This window comes from Miscanthus floridulus, chromosome 15 (genome assembly GCF_019320115.1).
Source record: "Miscanthus floridulus cultivar M001 chromosome 15, ASM1932011v1, whole genome shotgun sequence".
Classification (NCBI taxonomy): Eukaryota; Viridiplantae; Streptophyta; class Magnoliopsida; order Poales; family Poaceae; genus Miscanthus; species Miscanthus floridulus.
The window spans coordinates 5890618-5907192 of record NC_089594.1 but is presented as its reverse complement, the minus strand read 5'-3'; the positions used below and the strand labels follow the sequence as shown (position 1 = coordinate 5907192).

The 16575-nt window shown below is 46.2% G+C and overlaps 2 protein-coding genes across 2 annotated transcripts; one reads left to right on the top strand and one right to left on the bottom strand.

Annotated features, from left to right (window-relative positions):
- Positions 1-9212: 9212 nt before the first annotated feature.
- LOC136508948 (L-type lectin-domain containing receptor kinase IX.1-like) lies at positions 9213-11938 on the top strand. Its single transcript, XM_066503727.1, has one exon. The coding sequence runs from the start codon at positions 9531-9533 to the stop codon at positions 11796-11798; it is 2268 nt and encodes a 755-aa protein (XP_066359824.1). The 5' UTR covers positions 9213-9530; the 3' UTR covers positions 11799-11938.
- A 1944-nt stretch (positions 11939-13882) lies between these two features.
- On the bottom strand, positions 13883-15627 carry LOC136509646 (acetylserotonin O-methyltransferase 2-like). The gene is made up of 2 exons (XM_066504392.1): positions 14752-15627; positions 13883-14384 (listed from the first exon to the last, which is right to left on the bottom strand). The coding sequence occupies exons 1-2, from the start codon at positions 15625-15627 to the stop codon at positions 14085-14087; spliced, it is 1176 nt and encodes a 391-aa protein (XP_066360489.1). The 3' UTR covers positions 13883-14084.
- Positions 15628-16575: the final 948 nt, after the last annotated feature.

The window sequence follows — 16575 nt, the reverse complement described above, 5'->3', positions numbered from 1 at the left end:
CGCCACGCGCTGCCCTGCCCCTGCGCCTCCAAATGCGAACGCCCGAGCTGCCCGAGCACTCACTCGCCTCCCCACTCTCCTTCCCTCGCTCTCTGGTGCTGCGCGCGCTCCGGAACGAAGCCGCCATGGACGCCATCGCGAAGCTCATGCCACCGCTGCCGTTCCCGCCGCTCCCAGTCTCCTCACTCCCCACAAGCACCGCCCTAAGCTTCGCCGCCATCTCCTTCACGTCGCGCTCGTGCTCGCCGTCGCAAACCGCCACCGTGGCCGTGGAAGCTCCGGTCGCCGCCGCTGTAGCCGCTGCCCGCGCGTGGCCAAGCCGCCGTGGGCCACCTCGGGTCGAGCCGAGCAGCCTAGCGTGTGCGTAAGGGCCCCCTAGTGCTCCCCCGCCCCTCAGCCGCCGACGACGTGCCTTCTCCGGCCGGATTCCGCGAGCTCCGACGACCTCTCTGTTCAAAATTCGCGTCAGGGACTTCGCGCGACAATTCGACAAAGTGAAGGGGCCTAACTGCATTGTCATTGACTCATGTGAATAGTGCCGTAGGACTGGTTTGTAATTATTTTGCAGGAACTTTGGAAATTCATAGTAAATCATAGAAAATTCGTAAAATAGTAAATGAGGACTTTTTGGAATCCTTGTGAAATTCTCTATGCACTAGATCTATAATATTACATGTTTTACTTTAAAGTTTTAGCTGTAAAAATATATTTATGCAGCTAGGTTTGTAATACTAGTGGTATTTGTCTTTTTCATAACTGTAGATCTAGGGCTCCAAATGGAGTGAAATTTTTGTGGCATGCTACTCATATGATAGTTGATGTGTGATAAAAATTTCATGAATATTGGATGAAGTATGAGTGAGTTATTGGTTTATCTTGCTCTCACATGAATTCTTGCTTTAGCAACTTGTCTTTTTCGTAGAGGTTGCTATACATATCCAAATGGAGTGAAATTTATACAGTAGACTATTAAGAGGATATGTGAGCCACTGTAATTTTTGTAGAAGTTATTGTGCACTTTTGGTATATGTTCATTAAGTCACCTTATTATCTAAAATAAATTAAGAAATGCATTAAAAGAATTTATTTGGTCATGGACACTAGGTTTTCTGGTGTTCTTTAGTCATGTGTGACATGTTGGTAAAGTTGGTTTTGCCTAATTATGTATTTGTAACATAAGTTAATAATTATTTTCTTGCCGATGTGGTTTATGGACAGATCTGGGAACTTAGCAAAGTTCTTCATGATAATGTGCTTTGTTGTGAAACTTGTTTATACAAAAGTTGTAGATAATTCATGTATCTAGCTTCTATTAAAATTTGGTGTCATTTGGCCAAGTAGTTTAAGAGTTATAGCTGTTTAAAGTTGGGTTTCAGAAATGGTTGTTTTCTGTCAATTGTGGACCAGTTTCTGTAAATGAATATATTTGACTTAGTTAACTTGAGAATCATGCTGAGATGATTAAAGAGGAAATGTAGATAATTTCCTAAGCTTTCCAGAATGTCTTGTTTCATATCATTTGGATTTATAAAACTCCAGATATGATTGATTTATGAAGCTGCTGTTTGCAAGTCCAGAAATTGGCATATTCCGGTTATAGTTGTTGCTTCACCTTGACTTGCTTTGCATGTTGCTAAGTGTGGTTCACGTCCTTGATAATTAAGTTAAATACACCTGAGATCTTGTGAGACTTATGTGCCATGTATAATATTCTTTGTTATCTTAGCATGATAGATTGTGTGATGTTAAGTTAAGCATCGCAAAGTACTTAAGTGTGTTTAGGGTAAACGATGCTTGTCTTGCTTGCTATTTGTGATGCGTCTCATGGTACTATTCTTCATATTCATGCACTTGCTTCTTGCATCTCATCTAGGTACGCTAGATGAACCACGTGAAGGACGTGATGTTGGAGCCGAATCCGAAGACGATGTATGGAGTATCTGTCCCGAAGATGGAAGGACTAAGCGAGTGCTAGGATCTGAGATGTCACCAGGATGGTGCAAGCTAACTGAACTGACTTGTGTCGGATCCCAGGCAAGCCCCGGAGCATTATAAGCCTCCTAATTTATAAAAGCAATTCTTTCTATATATGAGTTATATATTGTTGCATTAAGTTGTAGGAGTTGGTTGAAACCGTTGATGCATTTATTACTATCCTTGCCTACCTTATTACCTTTTTACCCTGTTAGGTCAGGATCGAATAACTGCTTAGCCTTGCTTAGACCGGTAGCGATCGGTGATATCCGGTCACCTACATTATAGGTGGTTACTGGAAGAATTTAGCTATGGAAAGAATGATATCCTGGAAGTAACCATGGGGTAATGTAAATGGAGACCGGACGGGATGTCGATAGAGAAGCAACAAGACATGGAGGTCTTGGGTGTGGATCTATCCCCGTCTGTGTCGATTAAGGACCGACCGTTGTTGGGCCTCGAGTCATGTTGAACGCATGCCTTACATTTAGCTGGCCGGATAAAGTACCTTCCGACCGCGAAGCTGGGAGATTTTTCGGGCCGAGTAGATTGCCCGCAACGCACTGTGCCGGAGCAGGTGTGGTAGGACACGGGGGCGAGATGATAAGACCAAAGTGCAGTCGGTCGGCCCCCGGGTACATGTGGTTCCTGGCAAACTCGAGATTCCTGGAAAGTTGACTCGGTGATCAATATCTCACTTTAGCGGGTGAGTGAGGTTTGTGTAAGGAATAAATCACCAGCTGGTTAGGAATCGATTCGAATCGCCATCGCTCCTGGATAGTGAGCACTTGACTCGAGTTACTTCATCGTAGTAATTATTATGGAACAATGATGGTTATCTGGATGGTATGGGATATGCTAAATTTAAATTGGTAACTGGATGCTATTGGTTAATCAAGTGATTGCTATAGTACAGGTGCTTACCTAGATGGATAGGTCATAATAAAGATGATGCAAAGTACTTAAATTGGTTTCTTCATGATAGCTTATGCTTTTCGCAAATAAGTCAGCTAGCCCACTAAAGAAAGCCTTGCATGATCCTTGGTGTCATTTGTTTTGGTTTTCGACGGGTAAGTCTGGCTGAGTACATTCAAGTACTCAGGGTTTATCCCACCTTGTTGCAGGTGATGTTCTCGACCTGTTGATGATGGTGGCTAACCACCGGTGGGCTCGGTGATTCTATACTTACTTCTCCTCTATATGCTTTTGTCGGATGATGTCACTATGCTAGCAATATATTTGGAACTTATATTAATGTAATCATTTGAAAGCTATGTTGTTTCCACTAAGCAGTTTTAAAACCCCAAACTTGTACTATTATTTGTTAACCCCTTTTTAATATTATTTCCGCTGCAACTTGATGTATGTGATGTGTATTTGCTTAATCACGCGATCTTGGTTGTGATGTTGATTTACCGAGGTCTTTCGGGACACTCGGCGGACTACCGGGTTTATATGAGTGAAAGTATGGGTGTGTCAACGTGTTAGCGGGGACAACCGTACTTGATCTTATATAAATTGGGCGGTTCTGTCATAACGCTGGACCTCAGCGTCCGGTCACCCGCAAACGGCCACGTGTCCTGATTCCAACGATCATTTGATCTGACCGGACGCAGCAACTTCAACTGACCGGACGCAGAATCCTCAGCGTCCGATCGTTTCCAGTAAGCTCCCCGAGGCGTATTTCTTCGACCGGACGCTTCCGGTCCACCTTGACCGGACACAGACCAGCGTCCGGTGCAATACCCTCGGTACTGTGCAGACCCGTAAGTTTGACCGGACGCACCCTGCCAGCGTCCGGAGCTTCCAGACCCAGCGTCCGGTCAGTTGACCGACACCAGCGTCTTCGCGATCAACTCATTCTCATTTCTAACTTCTTCACCCTTGCTCCAATGTGCGAACCACAAGGATTTGCATCCGGCGCAATAGAAAATAGGCATTCCATTTTCTATAAAGCGTCGAATCCCGTCGAGCTTGCGAGCCGGGAGTGAGAGAGGGACCTAAATCCATCTCAACCCTACAAACACCACCTCCTTTGTAAATGTGCCAACACCACTAAGTGTACACCACCATGTGTATGTGTGTTAGCTTTTCACAATTATTTCCCAAAGGATGTTAGCCACTCAACTTGCCATACCACTTGATCCTAGCGATGCTGTAGAGTTAGATCACTCGAGTGGCATTAGATGACCGATATGCAAACAAGTTTGCCCCTCTTGATAGTACGGCCATTTATCCTAAACCCGGTCATAAACTTCTCTACACACCTATGATCGGTGAAATAAAATACCCTAGGTTATACCTTTGCCTTGCGCATTCCATTCCATCTCCTCCAATGTCGATGCAACACATGCACCAACACGATCAACAATGATATGATCCACTTTATATCATCACATGATCATATTGGTTCATCAATCTTGACTTGACTTGCTCTTCACCGTTGCTATCGTCCATCGGCGCCAAGTCTTGCTCAAGCTTCACCGCCACGCGGTCCATCACTCCAAAGCCTTCGACTTGCCCTTCACGATTGCAACCGGTCCATCAAGCTAAGTCTTGTCTTGATCTTCTTCACCTTGATCGCATAACTCAATATCATGTCTCATGTGCATTTAAGCTCCTTCATCATCACATGTGTGAGCTTTGCAACATCTCCAAGCCATTTTCACCTTCATGGCATATGTTGCTCACACACATGTACCTGTGGACTAATCACCTGTGTATCTCACATAAACACAATTAGTCCACCTAGGTTGTCACTCAATTACCAAAACCAAACAAGGACCTTTCATCTGTTCCATCCAGGCCCTTGTTTAGTTCCACCAACTTTGCACCTCCAAATTTTGCACAGTGCAAGATTCTCCATCACATTACATCACATCAAATCTTTGAACACATGCATGGAGTATTAAATATAGGTAAAAAAATAACTAATTACACAGTTTGGTTATACTTTGGGAGACGAACGTTTTGAGCCTAATTAGTCAACGGTTGGACAATTATTACAAAAAACAAACGGAATGCTACATTACCGCTACAGTGTTGTGTGCTTTTTGGATGTCCAAAGTTTGGGCAACTAAACACACCCCAGGTACAGAAAAATTGAATCATTGTTTGCTGATCCATCGACCCAAGTGTGATGGCCAAGTACAGAAGAAAAAAAAAATTAGGTCTTGCTGAGAAGGGGTACCTCGTCGCGGCCACGAGGCGGAGCACGCCATCCCACTTGGGGACCGGTGCAGGCTGCTCGCCGCCGGCGTTGAGTCAGAGGGGAACTTGGTGGTGGCAGGGCCGCCCACGGGCGCAGCCGGGGCCGCTACGGCCGCGGCGGAGGGGAAGCATGGCAGGGTGTGAGCGATGCGGCACGGATGCGGATGCGGAAGAAAGGATGGGCCCAGCCCTGTTCGCGTGCCCTTGAACCCGGCTTAATCCGTTTCTTTTTTTCATCCGGAACAGTGTTTTTCTCTCACAAATTCCTTCAGAATTCCTTCAAACCATCCAAATTCCTCCAGAACCGTACCATCCGAACGAAGCCGGGGAAGGAACCGACGGGTTGCGGATGGGTGAGGGGCTGGCGGTGTCCTTTTCTAATTGGTACCAAAAATTAGTCCCCGAAACCTGGGTTATACGAGTATACCCACTTGTTTAGATCTTCATGAGTTAAACTTTAGTTAATTAGTTATTAGTCTATGGAATCCAAACCGACCCTTACCACATAATAGTAATAAATAAACTAGCGACCAAGGCACAACATCTGGCCGGAGCCAGATCATCAACACCACGGCCTTTCGTTTTCCTCTGCATTATTACGTCTTTTGTTCTATCGGTAGTCTTAGCCGGTTGCTGTAGTTTGCTTTTTTTTATACAGCAGTGCCCAAAACACACAACACTGTTGGTTCGTGGCATAGTACGTGCCATGACACCGAGTTCTAAGGAGCTACCACAATAGTACAAAAGGAATATTGGTTTGCTGAGATTAGGTTTATTACTTTATTTCATCTTCTCTTGCTACGGTCTTGTTGTTTCTACGGGCGCTCTGTCACATCAAATATTTAGACACATGTATGAAGTATTAAATATAGACTAATTACGAAACTAATTACATAACTTGTGACTAATTTGCGAGACGAATCTTTTAAGCCTAATTAGTCCATAATTTGACAACGTGGTGCTACAGTAAACATATGCTAATGACAGATTAATTAGGCTTAAAAAAATCGTTTTGTAAATTAGCCTCCATCTAATTGGTTTTATAATTAATCTATATTTAATGCTCTTTATTAGTATCTAAATATTCGATGTGACATAAATTTTAGGAGCGAATAAAGAACCAAACACCCCTATAAGTTATAACGATGAATTGTACTACTTGTCTTTTCAGCCGTACTTTTCCAGTGAAGGAACAGTGTTTTTATCTCGTAACAAATTAGCCAACGATACTTTTTAGCTCGTCTTTTCAGCAAAGCGAATAGGGCCTATGTACTCGATGTTCTATTTTAAACATTTTATAAACTGGGTTTTCTTTAAGGCAATGTATCAGGTGCAAACCAACCAACCTGTGCAAACTTGAAAACTACCTATTAAGACCATTAGATGCTGATCCAATGGATATGGTGAGAGGTAGGATTTTTTTGCGCTTAAGCCCTCCACCCGTCGGCCTTTTTTTTGCGCTTAGGTCTCCTCACCCCATTCATTGAATCATCATTTAGTGGTCCTGATTGATAGTTTCCAAGTTTGCACAAGTTGATTAGTTTGCATATGATATGTTGTCTTTCTTTAATCCCTTTGGAGGCATGGGCCGGGCGTGAACAGGGTTGTGGCGGCGCTGGCTTCGCCTGGGTCCGGGAGCATGGCGGTTCAGCGCTGCTGGTGCTGCCGTGCTCGCACGGTGGTGATGTGGCCCGGCAGGCGCTAGGCGCGTGGCGGCGGAGCTCTGCCTGCGTCGACACCATCAAGGCGCGTGCGAGGGTGCTGGGCCTGGGCAGCCCGATTTCTCTGTTACGTTACGGCTTCTAATTTCCTTGCAATGCTGAGCAGCCCGATTGTCGTCAGCCCACCAGTGACCGGAGTGGAGAGTAGAGAATTAGGGAGTGGGCTCTTCTCTTTCCTTGATTTTTTTTTCTTTATTAGGTCCATGTCAGTACACTGCTATGGACCAAAAAGGTCATCCAAACTGACGATCCAATTCAAAAATTTCTATAGAAATGCTACCTACAAAAACCCTAGTTATATCTCTTTATCATTCACTACGCAATAGCATTGTCCAATTGAAGAGTGCTCACAACAGTCCCGTTCGGCTTACCCCATATTCGGCTTGTTCAGCTTCTTTTTTCAGCCGGAACAGTGTTTTTCTCTTACAACAATTCAACCAGAACAGTGTTTTCCAGACAGTTTCACACAAAATTCTACCAGCCGAACGGAGCCAACAACCCAACAATCTCAAACAGCAAGCGCATTTATTTACCATCTTGGTCGACTAAGAACATCTCCGTTGTTGCGGCTTGCTCCACCCATCGGACGGCTGGCCGTGCCTTCCTCATTCCTCTTGGCTACCTTACTATTTCTTTATCAATCTTGGAGCGCCGGTCATCTTCGAGCACAAAGATGAGCGACGACCTAGATATGTTGCCATACTCGGCTAGCACTTTGCGGCTTGCCACGAGCTTGCCAGGCTTCAAATCGAGCAATTCCTCAATGCTCTCTCGCATGGTACGCCCACCTAGATACACTGTCCAGAAGAGGTTGTTACAGTATAACAACCTCTTCTGGACAGTGTATCTAGGTGGGCGCACCATGCTAGATAGCGTCGAGTAAGCGCTCGAGTTGAGTCCCGGCAAAATCACGGCAAATCATAGAGGGGTTGCTGAGTATGGAAACATTGTCCGGGCTCATATTTATGCTGGAAGAGCTTCAGCGCTCCGAGACTGATGAAGGCTGTATTTGTTTTTTAAGGCAAAAGTTTAGCCCTGTCACATCAAATCTTTTATACCAATTATGAGTATTAAACATATGCTAATTACAAAACTAATTACATAGATTGAGGCTAATTTGTGAAACGAATCTATTAAGTCTAATTAGTCCATGATTGGACAAATGTGGTGCTACAACAAACATTTGCTAATTATGGATTAATTAGGCTTAATAGATTTGTCTCGCTAATTAGTCTACTCTTATGCAATTAGTTTTATAATTAGCTCATGTTTAGTCCTCCTAGTTAGCATCCGAGCAATTAGTTTTATAATTAATTCATATTTATTTCTCCTAGTTAGTATCCGAACGTTCGACGTAATATGACTAAACTTTAGCCCCCGAATTAAACACGGTCAAAGACAGGGGGTGATGCTTGTAGGTCTTGGACCAGGACTCGATGTGGATTAGGCCAGGGTGGAAGTAGCAGTAGATGACATAATCATTGTAGGACACACAGCCTGATCGCTGGGGCTGGGCTGGCTGGCCAGTCCCCTCCCATGGCTACTGTTCATGCGAACCAGCCAGCAGTATTTCTCTCTCACATAAACGAACCAGCAACGATACGAACCAGCCAACCGAACAGGCAGTTAGGTGGGATCACCGTCCCGATTAACTTAACACGACCGGTGATGATGCCGGGCCGCTAGGGCGGCGCTCCGGCCGATGAATCTCGTGGATGTGGAAGGCAATTGCCATGGGCTTCAAAGGAGAAAGAGCGTGATGCTACTCAGATGGTCTAGCTCTAGCAGTGTGAGGAGATGAGAGATGCGGCTCCGATGCAGCATATTTATAGTGACTGAGGCTGGACACTGGTCAGCTTCTGTGCACGCTCTTTCTCTCGGTAACCTAACCATTCTACATGTTCAGTCTCAGGTTTCTCACTTTCATTTGCTACACGCGTACTGTAGCTGCTAAAAATAAAATGTGAACTGATTAATTGGTGGTTGAATTAATTAAAAAAATATATGCAAGTCTTGTGAAGGTGTTCCCATCGAAATATTGGATGACGATGCTGATCTGTCTCGTAGGAAAGCTTGCAGTCCTTTGTTTGTTGTGGGCACATGTGCGTCAGCCATGACGACCTTGCAGAATAATGGATGCTCAAGTGGGACCTTCAGCTCCTAACCGTTATCTACTCGATCGGTGGGTAACAATTATAACTATGTTCATTTGTTGGTTTCAGTCAAACTTATTTAATTAGTCAATAGTATTTTTCTCTCACAACAAACCAGCACCAGCCAATCCAGAAACCAACCAGCGAACACGCCGTATGCAAGCTAGAAAAAAAAAGTTGTTACTCACTGCCCATAAGACTATTCATGGCCAACCGAACCGTACGGCAGTTTGTGGTCAGAAAACAAGTTTGGCACAAGCGGGACGACTGGGACGCGCTCGCGCGACGACTTGACTGACGGCAAGTCTCCGCTGGACTGGCCCCACACAAATCACACGCCAGCGTACCGTCCGGTGGTTGGAATATCTAGTCCGACAGTCTGTGACATGTGGGACTGCATTTTCGGGTGGGCTTTGTCGATTTTTATGTCCTTCCTTCGTCTCCGAACCTTGCTCAAGCTTACCTAGTAACAATGGCGGCAGTGACCGCGAGCTGCCGTCGTCCCTCCGGCCTCCACGTCTCGTGCAGCCTCTGCTGTTTCTGGATGCTACTACTGTCCATCCATGTCCCTCGCGCTGGATCGCTGTCCTTCGACCTCCGCTTCTCCAAACCCCAGAGCCCCAATCTGTCCCAGCTGATAAACTGCACCGGCGACGCGCTGCTCACTCAAGACACACTTGAGCTGACGCGGAACAGGCTTGACCAGAGCAGCACAGGCAGCGTCGGCCGGGCCAAGTACATGCAGGCAGTGCGGCTGTGGGATGGAGCCACCGGCGAGACGGCCAGCTTCACCACCACCTTCTCCTTTCGAATCATTCCGGACGCGAGGACGTATCCTGGCGACGGGATGGCTTTCTTCCTTGGGCATTTTTGGTCCGACATCCCCCGATACAGCGGAGGCGGCAGCTTGGGCCTCTTCCCGGGGGGCTCCAACGGCACCGGCGACGGCACCATCGTCGCCGTCGAGTTCGACACCTTTCTGAATCCGGAAAACGCCGATGTCAGCTACAGCCATGTGGCCATCGACGTCAACTCCATCAACTCCACGGCAGTGGAGGACACCACCTCGCCGACAAAGAACCTCACCTCCGCCGGTTACGTGATGATGGCAACCGTGAGGTACGTGAATGTCACCAGGTTGCTCGCCGTCCAACTCACCATCAACGGCACATCGTACAACGTCAACGCTACCGTTGATCTGAGGAGCTACCTACCAGAGCATGTCGCCGTGGGCTTCTCGGCGGCGACTGGCATCGGCGGCGAGCTGCACCAGATACTGTCATGGTCATTCACATCCACTCTTCAGGAACCACCAGCTCCGGCACCGGCACCGGCTCCGACTCTGGCTCCGGCTCCGGCTCCGGCTCCGCCTCCGCCGCGGCCACCACCTCTGACATCTGACAACATCCAGCATCCCAATAAAAGATCAGTGGGAACCTTGACAATTGCCGTGCTCGTGCCTCTGCTGTTTCTCTTGGCATGTGCAGGCGTGCTGGCCTTTTTTGTACGGCATAAACGCAATAGAAGAAGAAGATTGGGAGAAATGCTACCAACGGAAACCAGCGATGACGACAACGATTACCAAGAACAAGACAACAGCAGGGTGGAGCTCGAGAGAGGGGTGGCTGCCAGCGGCCCCCGGCGGTACGCGTACCGTGACCTGGCCGCCGCCACCAACAACTTCGCCGAGGACGGCAAGCTCGGTCGCGGTGGCTTCGGAAGCGTCTACAGGGGTACCCTCACTGTCGCCGGCGAAGAGCGCCCTGTGGCCATCAAGATGTTGTCGTCGGACTCGTCGGCGCAGGGGAGGAAGGAGTTCGAGGCGGAGGTGCGGATCATCAGCCGGCTCAAGCATCGCAACCTCGTGCAGCTGCTGGGTTGGTGTGACAGCCGCCATGGCCTCCTGCTCGTCTACGAGCTGGTGGCCCAAGGCAGCCTCGACAGGCGTCTCCACAGCAGCGACGGCGGTGAGAGCTTCTTGACATGGCCGGAGAGGTACCAGATCATCCTCGGCCTGGGATCCGCGCTGCGGTACCTCCACCAGGAGTGGGAGCAGCGCGTGGTGCACGGCGACATCAAGCCCAGTAACATCATGCTGGACGACTCGCTGGGCGCCAAGCTCGGCGACTTCGGCCTCGCCCGGCTCAGCGACCACGGCGGGCGGTGGCAGACCACCAAGGCCGTGCTCGGCACCGCCGGGTACATCGACCCGGAGTTCGTCAACACGCGGCACCCGAGCACCCACGCCGACGTCTACAGCTTCGGCATCGTCCTCCTCGAGGTCGTCTCCGGCCGGTCACCGGTGGTCTTGCGGCAAGGCGAGCCGCCCTTCGTTCTGCTGAAGTGGGTGTGGGGTCTGTATGGCCGGAACGCGATCCTTGACGCGGTGGACGAGCGGCTGAGGGCCGGCGACGAGCTCCACGACGAGTGCATGGAGAGGGTGCTCGTCGTCGGGCTGTGGTGCGCGCACCCTGACCAGAGCGAGCGGCCATCCATCGCGCAGGCCATGCACGTCCTGCAGTCGGAGGACGCCAGGTTTCCGGCGCTCCCGCCGCAGATGTACAAGGCGGCGTCGGACCTCGCCGTCACTGGACGTTCCTACGGCGCTTTGTCCATTGAGAGCTACAGCGGTGGTGATTCATCTACGACAACAACGACGACGACAACCACCGGCGACTCCAAGCTTTCTTCAGGCTCGTCGACCACTGCCTTGCTCCGAGATACAAAAGAGAGAGCTTGATTTCTGCATTTCTTTCTTTCTTTCTTTGGGAAATGTTGAAATGGACTCCCCACGGTCTATGTGGATGCTGAATTGTATCATTACTGACTGTAAAAATGTGTTTTCACTTTTATTAGTTGGGTTGAAGCTAACACTTTACTGTTTTGATTCTTCCTTCACACCAATTGTCCATATTTTTTTGGCGTGAAAAAGAAAGCAGTGGAAAATTACAAAAACCTAGACTAGTCAGAGCCAGGAGTTTTTTTTTCTATAGAACAAGTAGTAGTAGAGCCGTCGGTTATATTAAAAATAAAAAATTAACTGGATAGTAACCGAACAACGACCATGCATCGAGCAATGACAGAAGTCAACAACTGGCAACCCAATGAAGCTAAGCTAACAACACAAGAGGTTCTGCATACCCACTTGCATTGCAACTTACTTTGTTATATATTAAACCAAAAGTGTTTTACATTACCAAATCTCCGTGTTGGAGACTATTGACCTTTGCCCTCAGCCCCTCCCCCTCCCCCTCCCCCTCCCCCTTCATGTTTTTGAATTTTGTCTCTAGGTTCTTTTTCTTTCAGAGATAGCGTAACCTTGAAAACAAAGAAGACTTGGTCAATCAAGCCGAACCAAAGATTTTGTCAGGCACATTGATTTGGAGACTTTGCCAAAAAAAAAAACTAGAGCTGAAGACAGAGTCAGAACCTGGGAACAATGAAGGACCAACTTCGAGAGGCAAAAACCCAGTGCTCTCCAGTGATCTTGTGAGGTCAAACATGTATATTATGAATGAACTATGCAAAAGACTGGTTTTTTTTATGTTTACTATTATTAATTAGAAGCCCCAAAAGAGACGCTATGTTAATCCTTATGAGATATGCTAGAAAAAAGATAAATCATAAAAATTATTACAGTAATTAGAAATATCTACTCTTTAATTTAGAAGACTCTAATCAACATCACCAATAAATCCATTTAATGTTTACTATTTTATAAAAGCGACACCTCTCTAGTATTACTAGATGATACCCCGCGCGTTGCTATAGGAATTTATCGTATTGACTTGTGTTGGCTAAAGCGACAAATAGTGAAATCATGAAAGCAAATATATTATTTTTATTACAGCCTTCCGTGCAGCGATTGTTGCGAGTTCGTTAGTGTCTTCCATTCCTTCATGGTGCCTGTTGGAGTGCCTTTGTCTCTTCATTCCCATTCCCTGATGAAGCCTTGTTGTGGGTAATTGGTTCACCAAGAACTATATAGATAAATTGAAATTGAAGTAAACATCATTGCTAACATCAAGACAACTAAAATTGATGAAGTATAAACACTACACATACGCATGGAAGCAGGAGGAAAGAAGTAACTTCTGTTGTTGAATATTTGTATTATACTAGAAAAATGCCTGTGTGTCGCATAGGGAAAATAATGCCACGATAATTTAAGTTGACACGTGTATTCCGAAGAACAATTTCACTTGAACCCTATGTATCCATATTGATGAGGGGGGCGTGAGTGACCTCTGAAAGTCAAACTCTAGTTGATGGGTCATCTCTTTCAACCGTTTTTCTTGAGAGATGATCTTTTTTCCTTGCGGGGCAATAGCCCTCACAAATTGTCATATTGATTCATCACAAGCACATGAGCACCGGACGCCACCTAATCACCTAGAAAGCTTCTCCTCCAAATGTAACAAATGTGCAACCGAGATTCTTGACTTATCGCAAGTGCTCAAGGCTATGGACTGTCCATATATACAAGTTCACTAAGGCTCTCAAACTTCAAATCTCTCAAACAACTAAACTTTTTTAACCCAAATCACTCATGTCCCAAAACAATAACCAAAATATTATAAGCAGACATGCAGCTATTGTAATAACCTAAAGAAATTTGAAAAATAATCAAACAATGCAACTAGAAAATGGATGATATGTACGAAAAAAAAGAAACACAGATTCAGTTCATGGTCTTTCAATTTTATTATATTTGATGGTATAAGTACAACAAAGCCTTGCCCTAGTTGCTTATAAAGAACAATACAATATATATGGGCCGGGGATAATAAGTCCCTGTAAAATACAGCTAGGCCTTATACAATATATATGGGGATAATATATAAGTCCCTGTGAAATACAAGCCTTATACAATATATATGGAGATAATAAGTGTTGACATTTTATGGAATTCCTTCCATGATACAAACAAACATCAATAGCATATATAGTCACAATTATTCATTATTTATCTCTTATTGTCGTGGTACTTAATTATATAGATAGATTGTTTCCACCTTGAGCTTCTTCATGGAAAAACCTCAATGATTGAATGAAAACCTAGTATGGGCGTGATCTTGTAATCACTGAATCCAGCTTTTGAAAAGATTTTTCTCCATTCGTGCTCCTCTCGCTCAGACCCACCATATCGCATCATGTACATATCAAACAACACTTGCGTCTCTTTGACAACTTTGTCCAGTGATCCATAGCCGACCACAACATTCATAATGATCACTTTACCTCCAGCATCTCTGGCGGGAATTGCTCTCTTGCACTGTTGAAGTATCTTGACACAGTGGTCGTCATCCCAACAATCCAAAACATGCTGAAACATACAGGTGCATACATAGACATCATTTATATATCCACATGAATATTCCATGCATAAATCATCACTAGCCAGTACTACCACTAAGGTTCTGTTTTGATCCATTAGCTGCTAGTAGTTAGCTAGCTAATAGGCCACAGCTAATATTAGCTAACTAGTTTTGTTCAGCAAGTGAAATAGTTGTTAGTTTGGTATTCAGCTAACAATTAGCTAAACTATTAGCTAGACTTATTTGAATTTAAGTAGCCAATTATTAGCAACTAAAACTATTAGCTCCTTGTATCAAACAGAACCTAATATTGATGACGAGGAGGAGATCGAGGATGATATATCTATCTATCTATTGGAATATATTTATGTTTACCTTTAGAAAAACAGCATCTGTAGGTGGAATAGACTCAAACATGTCACCGGCGATGAACTTCACCGTGCTATGAATATGATCAGTGCCAGCTCGTGGCACCTTGATGATCACTTGTTCGAGGTCTAGTACACTGCAGTTGATGAGCGGAAAGGCCGTAGCGATGGCCATAGCGGCTGCGCCATGGCCCCCTCCAACATCGACCAGCGAGCTGAGCCCGCTGAAGATACTGCTGGCGCCGCCGCCTCTGCAGGTATCTTTCAGCATGATGTCCATAGCCATGCTGGTGTCCACGACACACGCTTCGTTCATGGCTCTATTGTAGACGGCGTCGTTCTTCGTCAAGCTCCATGGAGGCACACCAAGTGCCATCTCGAAGAGCGTCGTGGTTCCTCCATCTCTGAACCACTCTTCCAAGCCGAAGAAGGTGGAGACGGACGTGCTAGGGCGCGCCAAGAGGCGGAGCAGTGCCGACATGTCAAGCGACGAGGCCCCTGATGCCTCCTTGTCGTCGGCGACGAGGACGCTGGACACGGGGGTGAGCGTGTAGACGGTCTCACTCTCACCATCATCGGCGGCGGCAGCGGCAGCTCGCTGCTCGCCGGCACCGAAGATGCCGAAGCTGGTAAGCATGCGCATGAGCCGCCGGAGGTGTGAGCGCTTGGAGGGGTGGACACCGGTGTTGGCGACGAGGTCGGAGATTGTTGCTGCGCCGCCGCGGTGGTGGATGGCGCCGGGGATGCCTAGTCCGACCGCGCACAGCAGCGCCGATGACTTGATGTGGTAAAGGCCGTGGTGATATAGCTCCACGTAAGTACGGTGGTGAAGGTGGTTGTGGGCGTTAGGCTCTTGTTGCTCTGCATGGGCAGAAGTCGACATGGTGATGAGATGTTGTTGATTAATTTTTCATCTGTCATTCATATTTCATACATGGATGGGTCTCCATTGGCACCGATTTTATAAGCGAACATCCGTGGGCACGATCCTCACCAACCAACCAGGAGCACCCACCGTGAATTAGCAACATGAGTTAGATGCATGCGCATGGACACTTGTCGTGAATTCACGGTGACTGCCCATGGTTGATCAGTGAGGACTGTCCCCACTAATTTTTTTTCCTCCAGCAAACACATGGAGAGAGCTTAATCTTTTTTGTTTTAACCGAAAAAATTATAACATTTTAATAATAACATATTCATAACTAAATCTTCAGCAACACACCACTAGACATGGCATGACAAATGAATAGTCACACCCACGCCATATGCATTAGCGTGACTAAATATATGTTGGTGTGTAGCGTGAATACTTTCCATATAGAATTCGGTCACCCCATTTTGCTTGGCATGGCTGACAGCTGGCCCCATTTGGAAGAGCTCCGCTCCCTGATTTTTCAACTCTGCTTCTTATTCTTCAATGGAGTGATTCCATTGGATTCCTAAGAGTGAGCAAGGTGGTGAGCTGACGAGAATTGATTCTCTACTGATTCCCACCAAAATATAATAAGGACTAGGGTGAAGCAGGTCTTTTTAGCTCCTAGCTTCTAGTGTAAATGGAGAAATGATTCTCTCCTGATCCCCACCTGAATTAGTTGGCATTTTGAGCGTTTGGTTGGTTGTGATTGTTTTTTCAGAGAAGCTGGAGCTGGAGCTCTCACAGACGGAACACATGTGTGTCCGTTCTTCTCGGGTGCTTTTGATTTTTTTAATAGACTATTTTGAGGTTAAATTGGTTAACCAAAAATTTAAATATAATATCATATGGAAAAATCTTTTTATTTGAATAAAATTGACCATATTTAATTTGTAACATCTACGTAGTAACAAA